The sequence below is a fragment of the Martes martes genome, assembly GCF_963455335.1.
Source record: "Martes martes genome assembly, chromosome: 3".
Classification (NCBI taxonomy): domain Eukaryota; kingdom Metazoa; phylum Chordata; class Mammalia; order Carnivora; family Mustelidae; genus Martes; species Martes martes.
Window position 1 is genome coordinate 137,983,223 of NC_137890.1, and position 15,171 is coordinate 137,998,393.

The 15,171-nt window shown below is 35.7% G+C and overlaps 1 protein-coding gene and 1 pseudogene across 9 annotated transcripts in view; one reads left to right on the top strand and one right to left on the bottom strand.

Moving 5' to 3' along the window:
• SLC4A10 (solute carrier family 4 member 10) overlaps nucleotides 1–15,171 on the bottom strand; it is a gene marked incomplete at both ends in the record, with an annotated part of 302,735 nt that overhangs the window by 42,298 nt on the left and 245,266 nt on the right. For all 8 annotated transcript variants that reach the window (XM_080799605.1, XM_080799609.1, XM_080799604.1 and 5 more), the window contains one exon: nucleotides 1,327–1,432. In XM_080799605.1, coding sequence (XP_080655731.1) covers nucleotides 1,327–1,432 — 106 coding nt within the window. The remainder of the gene's footprint in view (nucleotides 1–1,326; nucleotides 1,433–15,171) is intronic.
• On the top strand, nucleotides 12,902–14,825 carry LOC308339815 (ribulose-phosphate 3-epimerase-like; annotated as a pseudogene). The gene is made up of 2 exons: nucleotides 12,902–12,949; nucleotides 14,133–14,825. The product of its transcript is annotated as a ribulose-phosphate 3-epimerase-like (transcript).

Sequence of the window (15,171 nt, forward strand, 5' to 3'; positions counted from 1 at the left end):
ACACAAAGGGAATATAAATGGAAGATACACTGCAGAATAGATCAACCATGATCCCATGCCTAAATTCTGAGTAACTGTAGCATTCTTTCTTGCTCAACATTTCTTTTGTTGGTCCATTTAAATGGCTCTCTGAAAGGAAACAGTCTGTTAATGTCATTTTTCCAGGTAAAAATAGATGGAAAAGAATAAATATTAATTATAACAGAAAACAAAAATAAATGAAAACTTATTCCAGAGAAAATGATTAAGATAAGAAAAGAGTTCATAAAATATAGGTCAAGAGAGGATTTTAAGCCAAGGGCAAGTAATTTGATTTTGATTCTGAAAGAAAATATTTAATGGGGAAAATTGAGAAAATGAGCAATAGGTTAAATGCTCTTATAGGAATCATACTTAGAGTTTTGTGATATTTGTACAACAGAAGAAGATTTCTGTGTTCCATTAACTGGCTCATTTGCTAAAATAATGTGTGTTTCACAAAATGAACTAGAATTCATTCAGTGTTATGCCGATGGTTATAATAGGATTTGAGCTTATAGAAGTAAGTAAAGTGACAGGAGCTCTGGACTGTAATGTTTATAACTAGAATAGTCAAATTCTAATACTACTAAAATCAGAGCATTCAATTTCTCCAATTATGAGATTAGATTGAACAGAAGAATGCAAATAGAGATGGAAAAAGAGGCGCACAAACACTTTAAGAGATTAGGAAGAATTGAGAAATGCAGCTATGAGGAGGAAGAAAAAAGAAATCACAAAACAGAGGAAGCCAAAATTTTTAAAAGGTACAGGATTTAACCGTGATAGGTGAAAAATCATTGCCATTCGTTTTTTTGAATGGAAGATAAAAAGAAAATGTAAGTAAGAAAGCTCTTCCTGAGGAAGGTACCAGAATTTTTTTAATAGTGAATTTTGTTCCTTCCATGGACTTCAATATTTACACTGAAATATTAACAAACATCCCCTCCCCCTCAGCATATTCTGAACAGCTGGAGCAGCATTACAGAGTGAAATAAAAGCATTCTGGGTTCTTTACACAGAAGACCGACTTAGTTCTGCCATATGGTTTCATTTAGGTCAACACCACTTATTTAATGTGCCTTCAGTTAATCTTGTCATATTGATTGCTTTTAGAGTAATATAGGCCTACTAACTACTAGTAAAACTTAATAATGAAAGAAAACCCCAGCTCACTAATGAAAACCTAAAAATGAAATTAAACTTAAGATAAAACTATTACTTTTATAATAAACAGCCATTAAAAATATTATTGCCTTAGTAATAGTTCATTCAAAATGTCAACACAAACCTGTATGTTTCACTTACCGATACAGTTAGGTTCTCCCAAATTATGTCAGAGGCAGAAATATTGGATTCCCTCCATTCCTTCAATGTATCATTGCTAGGATTATGTGGTTCTACACAGTTACACCTGAAAAAGCAAAACAGTGTCTTCTGTGAACTAGGTATCTTTTTGTCCCTTTACTCAAAATCAATGTGTGATGGGTTCTTCTTTCCCAGTCATAACTTCACCTTAAACTCCAAGACACAATATTTCCAGAAAGCAGAATAGATATATTCTCAGGACATTAGACTACCCTATAGTATTTTCTCTAATGAAAGAGGTCATTCCCCTTCTGTCCCAGTGACAGGAAATTCTTAAAAGTGTGGTTAGAGCCCAGGGCTTTTGGGGTCTTTGAAACCAGGATGCCTTCTAGCTTTTACCATGACAATTTGCACCTAAATTATAAGTTATATGGAAAAAAATGAAAAAACATCCAAACCTATTATTTTATTTATTTTTATTAATATTATACAACCATATCAATTAAAGTTGTAGTTGCTTAATCTGTATTCTAAAGGTCATTTATAATTTTGCAAATCCTAGATATCTTAGGATATACTATTTTTTGTGATGAATGACAGTGTTATTAAAAAAATCAACACATAAAAGTTTTTTGAGTACCTACCACATAGAAGGTAACATAATGAATGCTGGATGGGCATAAAAGCAGAGACAAAATGCAAGAGTTGGGCAGAGTGGTATTATTACATAATAGAAAGCAGTTTTTGCCCTTATGGTTCTCTATAACTTTATAAATAAGTCAAAAGAAGACATCAGCAAAGATGACCAACAGATTAATGTTCTCAGATGTTAACCTCAATTTACAGTTTCCAAAAATTCATTCATAAACTATTTGTCCTTCAGAAAGCATTTTCTTACAGAAGCATTTTATAAAAATCATGGTTGGGCTCCTAGATTAACCCATATACAATGCATAACTTAAAAGTTAGTTGGACTGCTGTTTTAGTGGTATTCTTCAAACTCTAGGATCTAATTACCATTACTAACATTATTTCTATAGAAAAATACCATACAGTTTCTACTTGGTAAATCCCTCTGCTTAAGCAATAGTCTCTCTTGTGTCTTCTACCTCAGGAATTTGGTCAGCTCTTCCTTACACCATTCATTCATGCTTCAAAGAATATTGAGGGTCTATTACTGCAAGAAACTGTATGTGACTTGGGCAATACAAACAAGCATCCTTCCTTCTCTTACTAAGGAAGGTTAGAAGATTCTTTAGCTGGGCTCACTTGGGACTGGGCCTCTAAGAAGGTAAAGGGTTCCAGTGAGAAAGCTGGTGACAAGGGTTTTAAGAGATAGGATATGGAAGCATTAGCTACTATGGGCAGCTACAGTGACCTCCACAGTAGCAGAGAGAGAAGCTACAGCAAAAGGAAAACAGGGGAACCTGAGATGCAGTAATAGACATACATTAATGCAATTTATTTAAAACTATGGGTTCCTAAGTCCCAAACTGGCTATACATAAAGCTCTGTTCTTTCCTGGCTGCTTGGCCATGGGAATATCATTCAATCACTCTAAATATTGGTTTCCAACTACAGTAAAGGACTGTTCAGTAGAATCCCAAAGTAGGTCTGGACTAAGACAAGGGCTCCTACTAAACAAAGAAGTGTAGTAAGAGATGAAGCTGAAAATGTGGAAACTAACTGAGAGTCTGACTATATACACTTGATCCCAGAAATCCTCCTTCTACTACTACATATAATTCATCCCTTCTCCAGAAAAGTTACATTTCCTCCAACAGAAACAAGGCTAGAGTCCTCCAGAATCTCCAGTCAGGCTGGTTAGTAAGGTCTTCTGCTGTACAAAGCCAGTTCATAAAGACTAGGAGATGTGGCTGTTATTTCAGATGTGTCAATCCCACCACAAACTAATGAGACACATGAAGAAACAGGGAAACATGGCCTAAACTAAAGAATAAAATAAATCTCCCAAAACTCATCTTAAAGAAGTGGAGGTATATGCATTACCTGACATAAAATTAAAATAACCATCATAAAGATACTCAAAGAGCTTAAAAAGACAATGCACAAATAAAACAAGAATATCAACAAAGAAATAGAAAATACTAAAAAGAGCCAAACAGAAATTTTGGAGCTGAAAATACAATAACTAGATGGAAAAATTCTCCAGAGCAGTTCAACATTAGGTTCACTCAAGAAGAAGAAAGAATCAGTGGACTCAGAGACAAGTCATTTGAAATTTTCCAGTCAGAAAAACAAAAAGAAAAAAGAATGAAAAAGAAAGAAGAAAGCCTAAGAAATGAACTAAATACCATTAAACAGACCAATCTAGATATTATGGAAGTCCCAGGAAAAAAAAAAAAAGAGAAAGAATAAGGAACAAAAAAACACACTTAAAGAAAGGGGAAGGAAACTGACATTCAGATTTAAGAAGCTCATAGAACTCTAACCATAGTGAATTCAAAGAAATCCACACTGAGACACATTATAAGTAAACTCTCAAAAATCAAAGACAGAGAATTCAGAAAGCAGCAAGAGAAAAGCATTTCACCATGTGTAAGAGAACCTCCATAAGAGTTTCAGTGGACTTTTCAGGAAGATTCTGAAGGCCAGAAGGGAGTAGGATGATCTACTCAAAAGTGCTGAAAGGAATAACTACTAACCAAAAATGCTATGTCTGGCAAAACTGTAATTCAAAAATAAAGGAGAAATAAAGCCTTTCCAGATCTGGGGAACAACAACAACAAAACACACACACACACACACACACACACAAAACAAAACAAAACAAAAAACTGAGGGAGTTCACCACTAGACCTGCTTTGTAAGAAATGCTAAAGGAAATTCTTCAAGTTGAAACAAGCAGACCCTGAACAGCAACACGAAAGTATAAAGCTTGCTAGTAAAGGTAAACATACAGACAAAAAAGAACACTGTAACTGAGGTGTATAAAAAGTCACTTAATTCTGGTATAAAATTCTGGAATAAAACGATTAAAAATTATTGTAAAATATGCTAATTGGGGGCACCTGGGTAGCTCAGTTGTTAAGTGTCTGCCTTCGGCTCAGGTCATGATCCCAGAGTCCTGGGATCAAGCCCTGCATCAGGCTCCCTGCTCAGTGGGGAGCCTGCTTCTCCCTCTCCCACTGCTTCTCTGCCTGCTTGTGCTCTCTTGCTTTCTCTGTCAAATAAATAAATAAAAATAAAAAATAAAAAAATATGCTAATTGGTACACAATTTAAAAAATGTGATTTGTGACATCAACAATATAAAGTGTGTAAAGGGGAGAAAGTAAAAGCAAAAAGTATTTATATGCAACTGAATTTGTTATCAGTTTGTTAATAGATTGTTATAACTATAAGATGCTTTACGTAAGCCCAATGGTACCACAAAGAAAATACCTGTAGAACAAACATGAAAGAAAATTGTGAAGGAATCAATGTCACTACAAATACCCATCCCCCAGAAAAGCAAAGACAGACAGAAAAAGAGGAAAAGAGGGACAAAAACACTGTAAGAAAGCAAATAATAAAAATGGAGTAGTAAATCCTTCCCTATCAAGAACTACTTAAATGCAAATGGATTCAACTCCCCAGGCAAAAGGCATAGAGTGGCTGAATAGATAAAGAACAAGACCCAGTAAATGTGTCTAGAAGAAACTTTCCATTTAAGGATACACATACAGGGTGAAAGTTAAAGAATAAAAAAAGATATTCAATGCAAATGGTAACTTAAAGACAGCAGGGAGCCGGGCATAATTATAACAGATAAAATAGACTTTAAGTCAAATATTGTAAAAAGAGACAAAGAAGGATATTATATAATGAAAAAAGGGTCAATCCACCAAAAATATATAACAATTAAAAATGTATATGGACCTAACAGCAGAGCACTAAAATATAGAAAGGAAATACTGACAGAATTAAAGGAAAAGATAAACAGTAATAATATTAGGAGATTTCAATACTTCACTTTATTTATTTATTTATTTATTTATTTATAATTGTGTTTAATTTTTTAATTAAAATTTTAATTTTAATTCCAGTATAGTTAACATACAGTGTTATATTAGTTTCAGGTGTACAATATAGTGGTTCAACAATTCTATACATTAGTCATTGCTCGCCATGATAAGTATACTCTTTAATTCCCATCACCTATTTCACCCATCCACTACCTTCCCTCTGATAACCCATCAGTGTATTCTCTATAGTTCAGAGTCTGTTTCTTGGTTTGTCTCTCTCGTTTTTTTCTCCCTCTGCTCATTTGTTTTATTTCTTAAATTCTCAATACCTCACTTTAAATAATGGATTGCATCCAGACAGTAGAGAAATAAGGAAACAGAGGACTTGAACAACAATATAGACCAAATGAACATAACAGTATATACAGAACATTTCAGCCAACAGTGGCAGAATACAGTTTTCTCAAGCACATAAAGGACATTCTCAAGAACAGATCACATGTTAGGTCACAAAACTAGTCCTAACAAATTTAAAAAGAATTAAATCATACTAAGTATATTTTCTAAATATAATGTAATGAAACCAGAGAAGAGTAAGAGAAGGAAAACTGGAAATTTCACAAAAACATGGAAATGAAACAACACACCCTTGAATAACTAGTGTGTCAAAGATAACAAAAGCAAATTAGAAAACATCTTGAGACAAATGAAAATGAAAACACAACACAAGAAACTTTATCAGGTGCAGAAAAGCAGTACTAAGAGGGAAGTTTATAGTAATAAATGCCTACATTAAAAATGAGGAAAAGTCTCAAATCAAAAACCTAATTTTAAACCACAAGGAACTAGAGAAAGAAGAATAAATTAAGCCTGAAGTTGGCAGAAGAAATAATAAAAATCAGAGCAGAAGTAAATGAAAGGGACTAGAAAAACAATAGAAAAGAGCAATGAAATGGAGTTTGTGTTTTGAAGGTCAATAAAATTGACAAACTTTTAGCTAGACTAAGAAAAAAACAGAGAAGACTCAAAATTAGAAATTAGAAATGAAGGAGGAGGCATTGCAACTGATGCCACTGAAATTAAAAGTTATTAAGAGATTACTATGAGCAATTATACACCAACAAATTGGATAACTTAGAAGAAATGGACAAATTCCTAGAAAAGGCAATCTACCAAAACTGAAACATAAAGAAATAGAAATTCTGAACAGACCTATAACTAGCAAAGAGATTGAATCAGTAATTTAAAAATCTCCAAAAAAGGAAAAACCCATGACTAGGTGAATTCTACCGAACATTTAGAGAAGAATTGATATCATTCCTTTTCAAACTCTTTCACAAAGCCGATGAGGAAGGAGCACTTTCAAATTCATTTTATGAGCCGAGCATTACCCTGATACCAATGCCAGAAAAATATATTATAAGGAAAGAAAACTGCAAGCTCATATCTCTGGTGTATATTTATGCAGAAATCCCCACCAAAATACTAGCAAATCAATTTCAACAGTGCATTAAAAGGTTCACACATCAAGACCAAGTGAAATTTATCCCTGGAATGCAAGGGTGGTTCAACATACAGATATCAACCAGTGTGATATACCACATTAATAGAACAAAAGATAAAAACCATATGATCATCTTATTAGATGCATAAAAAACATTTGAAAAATTCAACACCTTTTCATAATAAAAAAACTTATCAAAGAATAGAATGAAATCATCTCAACATAATAAAATCCATATATGACAAGCTCACAACAAAAATCTTAGTCAATAGGGATAAACCAAAAGCTTTTTCTCTAAGATCAAGAACAAGACAAGGATGCCCATTCCTGCTATTTTAATTAAATATAGCATTGAAATCCTAGCTAGAATAGCTAGATAAAAAAGAGAAATAAAACTCATCTAAATTGGGAAAAAAAAGGAAAATTATTTCTATTTTCATGTGACTATAATCTTATATGTAGAAAACTCTAAAGATTCTACACATAAAAAACTGTTAGAATAAATGAATTAAGCAATATTGTAGGATAAAAAAATCAACATATAAAACTCAGTGGAGTTTCTACAAACTAGCAATGAACAATCCAAAAAGAAAATTAAGAAAACAATTGTATTTACAATAGCACCAAAAGGATAAAATACTTGGAATAAATACAACCAAAGACATGAAAGACCTGCACATTTAAAACTACAAAGCACTGTTGAAAGAAGTTAAGGACATTAATGAAAAGCTACACATATGTTCATGGATTGAAAGACTTAATGTTTTTCACATGCCCACATTACCTTAAGTGCACTATAAATGTAATGCAATTCCTATCAAAATCCCAATGGCATTTTTTACAGAAATAGAAAAATACAATCTTAAAATTCATATGAATCCACAAAGGATTCTAAATAGTCAAAACAATGTTGATAGAAAAGAATAAAGTTGGAAGATTTATACCTCCTGATTTCAAAACATATTATGAAGCTGGAATAATCAAACAGTATGGTACTGGCATAAAGACAGAGTACAGACCAATAGAACTGAATAGAAAGCCCAGAAATAGACCCTCACTTATGCAGTCAAAAGATCTTCAACAGGATAGCAAGACTAAAAATGGGAAAAGGAAAGTCTCTTTAAAAATGGTGCTAGGAAAACTGGATATCCACATACAAAAGAATGAAATTGGACCTCTATTTTACACTATATACAAAAACCAATTTGAAATGGATAAAGACTTAAAAGTAAGACCAGAAACTATAAAACTTCTAGAAGAAAACATGAGAACAGCTTTATGACTTTGGTCTTAGCAATGATTCCTTGAGTATAAAACAAAAATCACAGGCAACAAAACCAAAAATTGGCAGTGGAACTGTATCAAACCAAAAAGATTCTACATATCAGAGGAAATAATCAACAGAATGAACAGGCAAACTAGGGAATGGGAGAAAATGTCTGCAAATTTATTTGATAAGTTGTTAATACCCAAAATATATAAGGAGTTCCTACAACTCAATAGCAATAAAACAAGTAACTTGATTTTAAAAAAAAATGGGCAGGGGCACCTGGGTGGCTTAGTTGGTTGAGTGTCTGATTCTTGATCTCAGTTCAGGTCTTTATATCAGTATGGTGAGTTCAAGCCCTATTTGAAGCCTACTTAAAAAAAAAAAATGTGCAAAGGACTTGAATAGACATTTTTTTCCAAAGGAGACCTACAATTGGTCAACAGCTATATAAAAAAAATACTAAACATCATTAATCATCAGGGAAATGCAAATCAAAACTACAATGAGGTATCACCTCACACCTGTTAGGATGACCATGATAAAACAAACAAAACATCAGAAAAGAACAAGTGTTGGTGAGGATATGGAGAAGTTGGAACCCTTCTGCCAATGTTGTTGTGAGGAATGTAAAATGGTGCCACTACAGAAAATACTATGCAGTTTCTTCAAAAAATTAAAAATAGAACTACCCTGAGTACTTATCCAAAAGAATCAAAGCCAGGATCATGAAGAGATATTTGCATTTCCATGTTCATTGTAGAATTGTTCACAATAGCCAAGAGGTGGAGACAATTTAAAAGTCCATCTACAGATGAAGAAAGAAAATGTGGAATGTACATACAATAAAATATTATTCAGCCATTGAAAAAAGAAGAAAATCCTGTAGATATGCTATCAGATGGATAAACACTGAGGAAATTATGCTAAATGACATAAACAGAGTAGAACAAATACCTCATGATTCCTCTTATAAGATATCTAAAGTAGTAAAACTTATAAAAACAGAAAGTAGCATAGTGGGATTTTAGGGGTGGGGGAGGAGAAAATGGGGAGTTGTTCAATGGATACAGAGTTTTAATTATGCAATACAAAAAATTTCTAGGGATGCCTGGATGACTCAATCAGTTAAGCATTTGCCTTCAGCCCAGGTCATAATCCTGGGGTCCTGGGATCGAGTCCTGTGTCAGGCTCCCTACTCAATGGAGAGTCTGCTTGTCTCTCTCCCTCTGCCTGCCACTACCCCTGCTTGTGCTCTCTCCCTCCCTCTCCCTCAAATGAATAAATAAAAACTCTATTAAAAAATTTCTAGGGACGCCTGGGTGGCTCAGTTGGTTAAGTATCTGCCTTCGGCTCAGGTCATCATCCCAGAGTCCTGGGATCGAGTCTCACATCGGGTTCCTTGCTCAGCAGGGAGCCTGCTTCTCACTCTGCCTGTTCTGCCTGCAGCTCTCTCTGACAAAAAAAAAAAAAAAAAAAAAAAAAAAAATCTTTAAAAAATTTTTTTCTAGAGATCTACTGTGCAACACCTGCTGTACTATATACTTAAAATCTTGGTAAGATTCAACAGGATAGAATTATTGAATTATTGGAAAACTTGAATACATTTCAGCATAGAAGCAAGAGAAAAAGAAGGCAGTCAACAATTCCAGGAAAGATAAAAGGTTTTACAAGCAAAGCATATGCCTTAAGAGGAAGAAACTAAAATATGGAATGATTTTGAGCAGCTCATGAAATGTTAAAAAGAAGAATTCATTTGACCATGATGTTAACAACATTGCTGGTTTTTATCCTTCACTATATATCTGGGTTATTTTATTTGTGGTTGTCATAGGGCTTAACACATACACCCAGCTATTGGGCTCCACTAATTGCTGGCTGATTGCTCTATTGTTTTTGACAATAACCTGAGGGCATACATTGCTCTGGTGATCTGATCCAATTAAATTTTAGCTCCTCTGCAGTTGAGGTCATTGTTTGAAATTTTTCTGACCCTGGAAGGGCTCTTTTAACTGTCTAATTCCCTGGTTTTCTCTGGTACATAAGGCGGCCTATTGTTTAGCTTGTATCTCATATATAGCTACCTACCACCTTTTAATTGCTTTCCACCAAAACTTCCATTATTTTTGACAATACATTTAAGCTGTGCTTCAAATAAAACCAGTCCTTTTTGAGAGAATTTTAGGGTCCTCCCAGGACAAAATCTTTAAGGTTTGGCTCCAGAGCTAGGGGCAGGGAAAATGGTATGCTTTTTTCCTGAGAGATTTCCTTGCTTTAGGAACAGGGACTGGGCAGTGGCAGCAATCAGGGTCTATGCCTGAGGTGATACTTCTACCCTTTGGGTGGGTCTGGGTAAATGAAGAGAGTCCCAAACCCTTGGATGCACCAACTCAGTACTTAGCTTTCATAACACATGCAGGGGGTGGGGATGGAATGATAATGCTGGCAACCTACTCTTCTTGAGAAGATATCATTGCCTCACCTGGAGGCTAGGAGGAGAAGGAGCCCCATATTCTTGGCTATATTTGCCTAGAATAAAGCTTCAGTCATATTGAGCTGGGATGGACTTAAGGAGGAAGAAGGTTGTGGCTCAAGTGCTGCAGACTTGCTGTTCTTACCAAGATTTAGTAGATTTTCTTTAATCAGTGTTTCTTTGCTGTATGCTCTTAAGACAATTTCCACAGATTTTCCATTATTGTTTAAAAAAAAAAGATTTATTTACTTATTTAAGAGAGAGAGAGAGCAAGCATGAATGGAGGGAGGGGCAGAGGGAGGGGATGAAAGAATCCCAAGCAGATGTCCCACTAAGTGTGGAGCCCCATGTGGGGCTCGATCCAAAGACCATAACATCATGACTAGAGCCAAAACCAGAAGTCAATCACCCAACCAACGGAGCCACCCAGGAGCCCCTCCATTATTGCTTTTTTAAAATGTTTTTCACCAGTATGGTTGTTCCACCAGAGCCGCTTATACCCCTGTTCTGGAAGTATCTATTCAGAACATTGTTTTTTTTAATGGCATAGGAATCATGATAGCATAGGAGCTATAGAGAAGGATATGTGATTATTGCACATTACTTAGCTCTAGAGTGAACAATATATGGAAACAACCTAAATGTCTATCAATAGATGAATGGATAAAGAAGATGTGGTACATATATACAATGGAATATTACTCAGTCATAAAAAAGAATGAGATCTTGCCATTTGCAAAAACATGGATGCACATAGAGAATACTAAGCTAAATAAAATAAGTTGGAGAAAAACAAATACCATGTAATTTCACTTATATGTGGGATCAAAAAAAGAAAACAAATGAATAAGCAAACAAATAACTAAAAAGCAGAAACAGATCCATAAATACAGGCAACAAACTGATAGTTGTCAGAGGAGAACAGGTTGGGGGATGAGCAAAATAGGTGAAGGGGAGTGGGAGATACAGGCTTCCAGTTATGGAATGAGTAAGTCCTGGCAATAAAAGGCACAGCATGGAGAATATAGTCAATGGTATTATAATAACGTTGTATAGTGACGGATGGTAGCTATGCTTATGGTGAGATAGTGTAACATATTCAGATGTTAAATCACTATGTTGCTTACCTGAATCCAATGTAACACTGTATGTCAACTATACATCAATTAAAAAAATAAATAATTTGTGAAATGTACTATAAAGAATTTTAGCCTCCAAAGGTAAATAAAAGCCATACCTTGAATCTGGGTGCTTAAAAAAAACTTTAAGAAAATGATGTTTGAGCTGAGATCTACTAAAAAATGAACAAAATTAAGTAAGAAATGGTATGGGCAGGGTGGTGGGGGTGGTGGACCAGAGAGAGCAAATAACAGGTGGGAAGGCCTAAGTCAGGGAGCAGACACAAGCATAGAAAGCTTAGTGCGACTGAAGCATAATGGGAAAGGGGGAAGAGATTGAAGCAAGACTATGGGATAAATTAGGCCCAGACTGTGTAGCCTGAGCGCTGAGGACCCTCATAGGTACTCTGAATGTTAAAATGAGAACAATAAGAAGCTTTTGAAGGAGTTTTTGGAAGAATTCTTATTCCATTATTGCTGTGGTTTTTTGTTAATGTTGGTTATGTAGTCCTCGTATAAAGCCCATATCATTAGTTGAAAAGATCAGATCTAGGCATATCTAGAACAACAGTAGCTCATGCTCTCACAAAATGGCATTAAAGGAAAGTACCTGGTTCACTGATAGGTCTTGACGAAGAGTCCATGGACATAGTAGAGAACTGTGGTAGGAAAGACCTTGCGTTTAGCACCCACCAAAGGGACGTGTAGGGGCAGATCAGGTGATCCTACAGTTCTGGAGTCACCGCAGATATCTATGTTATCATGCATATAAGAGCTGCATGTTACTACAAGACATCATTTCTTAATCCCAAGAACAAATTCTAAGACATTTGGGGACAAATTTTATTTTATTTTTTATTAAAGATTTTATTTTTATTTATTTGACAGAGAGAGAGAGAAAGAGAGCACAAGCAGGGGGAGTAGCAAAGGGAGAAGGAGAAGCAGACTCCCTGCCAAGCAGGGAGCCCCACGTGGGGCTTGATTCCAGGACCCTGAGACCATGACCTGGCCGAAGGCAGATGTTTAACTGACTGAGCCACCCAGGTACCTCCAGGGACAAATTTTAACATGACTGACTGTTCCATATTTAATGGAGATACTCAGACACTGGTGTAAGGACTAAAAGTTTACAGTAGAGCTGCCGGTATCATGTCTATAGTCTGAATTAAGATCACTACCTATTTTTTTAAAGTTAAGAACCTAAAGTATCAAAGGGGAGATGGGGGGAGGGAGGGTTAAATGGGTGATGGGTATTAAGGAGGACACTTGTCCTGATAAGCGCTGGGTATTATATGTAAGTGATGAATCATTAAATCCTACACCTGAAAGTAATATTACACTGTATGTTAACTAACTGGAATTTAAATAAAAATTTGAAGGAAAAGAAAGTAGAACCTAAAGTAGTCACACTGACCTTGGATCCTCCAAATGCAGATTTAGAGATTACCCCTATGTTAGCCTTCAAAATATCCAGTTCTGTCTACAATGTCTTGTTCGGAATCTCTGGTTCCAACTTCACAATTGTGCCAGGATTAGATGAAAAAGCAATAGTGGAAAAGCAAGGATTATAGGCCTTCAAATGTCTTGCTACTGTTTTGCTCATATATGAACCTGCAAAACTCTGTCTGTAAATCAGTTTAGTGGTAAGGGGGAGTGTGTTCCCATGATGGGAAATCCCCCAAGTTGAACATTCTGTTACTCTGCACCAGAAAAAAAAAAAAAAAAAGCCCAACACCATAGAAGTTTGATAGGAAAACATTTTCATACTCGGAACGTTTGTTAAATTTATTGATGATAAAAGGAAAACTATAATGCCAAATAGGAAAAATATACCAAATTTCTTGTAGGAATAACATAATAAGAGAGAATTAACATTATAGTAGATGTATACATTTAAGGGAAAATATATATGTATGTGCGCACACAAACATATGTTGAATTTCATCTGAAAGGAAAAAATTTATTTAAAAGGAAGTTTGGAACAAAAACATTTACTAGCCCTTTGATCGCAGTTTAATTACTAACAAAGGGCACATCAGTGGAGATTTGAGGTTATTCATTTGCATATGTTAGCGAAGTCACTGAACAAGCCAGCTCTTCTGTTATCTTACTTCATCTAAGTAACAAAAACAAAGCAAATTGCTAGTTCTGACTCATGTGAATAATAGGAAACTAAAGACATAACTGATTCTAAAATAAATTCTTCAAAGCTATCACTCATGGTTTTACTTTGATTTACACTGAGAAAATTAATCATTTCAAAAGAAAAATTAGTCACTGCTTACAATTAAAGTACCAACACATTTTTAAAAAAGGGCAAACTACAAGGATGCCCTCATCTTCCCAGGGGACTCGTGGAATAACTTGGTTCTTGGGAACCAGTACCATAGTGCCCAGCTATAAAACTGGCCCATCCATCCTCAACAAAATCCTGGCCAAATTTGGGTGCTGACTGCCTCCCGGGATTGACCTCCAAGCCCAATCTGCATCTGGGTGTAACAGATGGACATTTTGTTCACATCACCTTTGGTGACCCTGTGGTTGAATTTCTAAAAGCAGCTAGGCCGGGATCCTTTCTTTGGCATGCCGAAGATGGTGTCCAGAATGGAACACTGGGACAAAGCCAGTGTTTGCAGTAGGAGCCAATCAACCTACCTTTCATCTTGAGGACACAAAGAACCCTGGTGCTTTGATTAAAGACACTTAGGAGAATGAGATGAAGGTTAGACTTGGCATCAAACTGGGAACTACAGTGGAATATTTAGCACCATGGGCTAATCAGATAGATCCAATCTCTATTATGCCAGTGGAACCTGAATTTGGAGGGCAGAAATGTACGGGAGATACGATGTCAAGGATTCATCAACGGAGGACCCAGTGTCCATCTTCAGACAGAGGTCAGTGCGGAAGTGGGTATGATACAATCCATGACTACCCAGACACAGGTGCTAACATGGATGGTGTCTGGCAGTGCTATCATGAGGAGTGAACACCCCGGGTCTGTGATTGACCTGTTAAGATACATTGGCTCAGAAGTGGCTCAGAAACATTCTCATCATCAGTGCAAACTCAAGGAGCCAGATGTTTCTGCTCATGAAATTTCCCTTTTACTGGAAAACAAGAATGGTGACCACCAAATCATACTGCATGAGGCAGTACTGCTCTCCTGAGCAACTCTTTTTTATTTTATTTATTTGACAGAAAGAGAGAGAGAGCACAAGCAAGCAGAGTAGCAGGCAGAAGGAGAGGGAGAAGCAGACTTTCCGTTAAGCAAGGAGCCCAGCACGGGACTCAATCCCAGGACCCTGAGATCATGAACTGAGCTGAAGGCAATTGCTCAGCCCACTGAGCCACCCAGGTGTCCCTCCTGAGCAACTCTTTATTCCAATGTCTAAAACCTATTGTGCAAAATGCTCTAGAAATTAGTGTGTATACACATGTTTTTAGCGACGGACTTCAAAAATTACTGTGGTAAAATACACAGTTTTTACTGGGAGACTTGGTTTTATTCTAAAG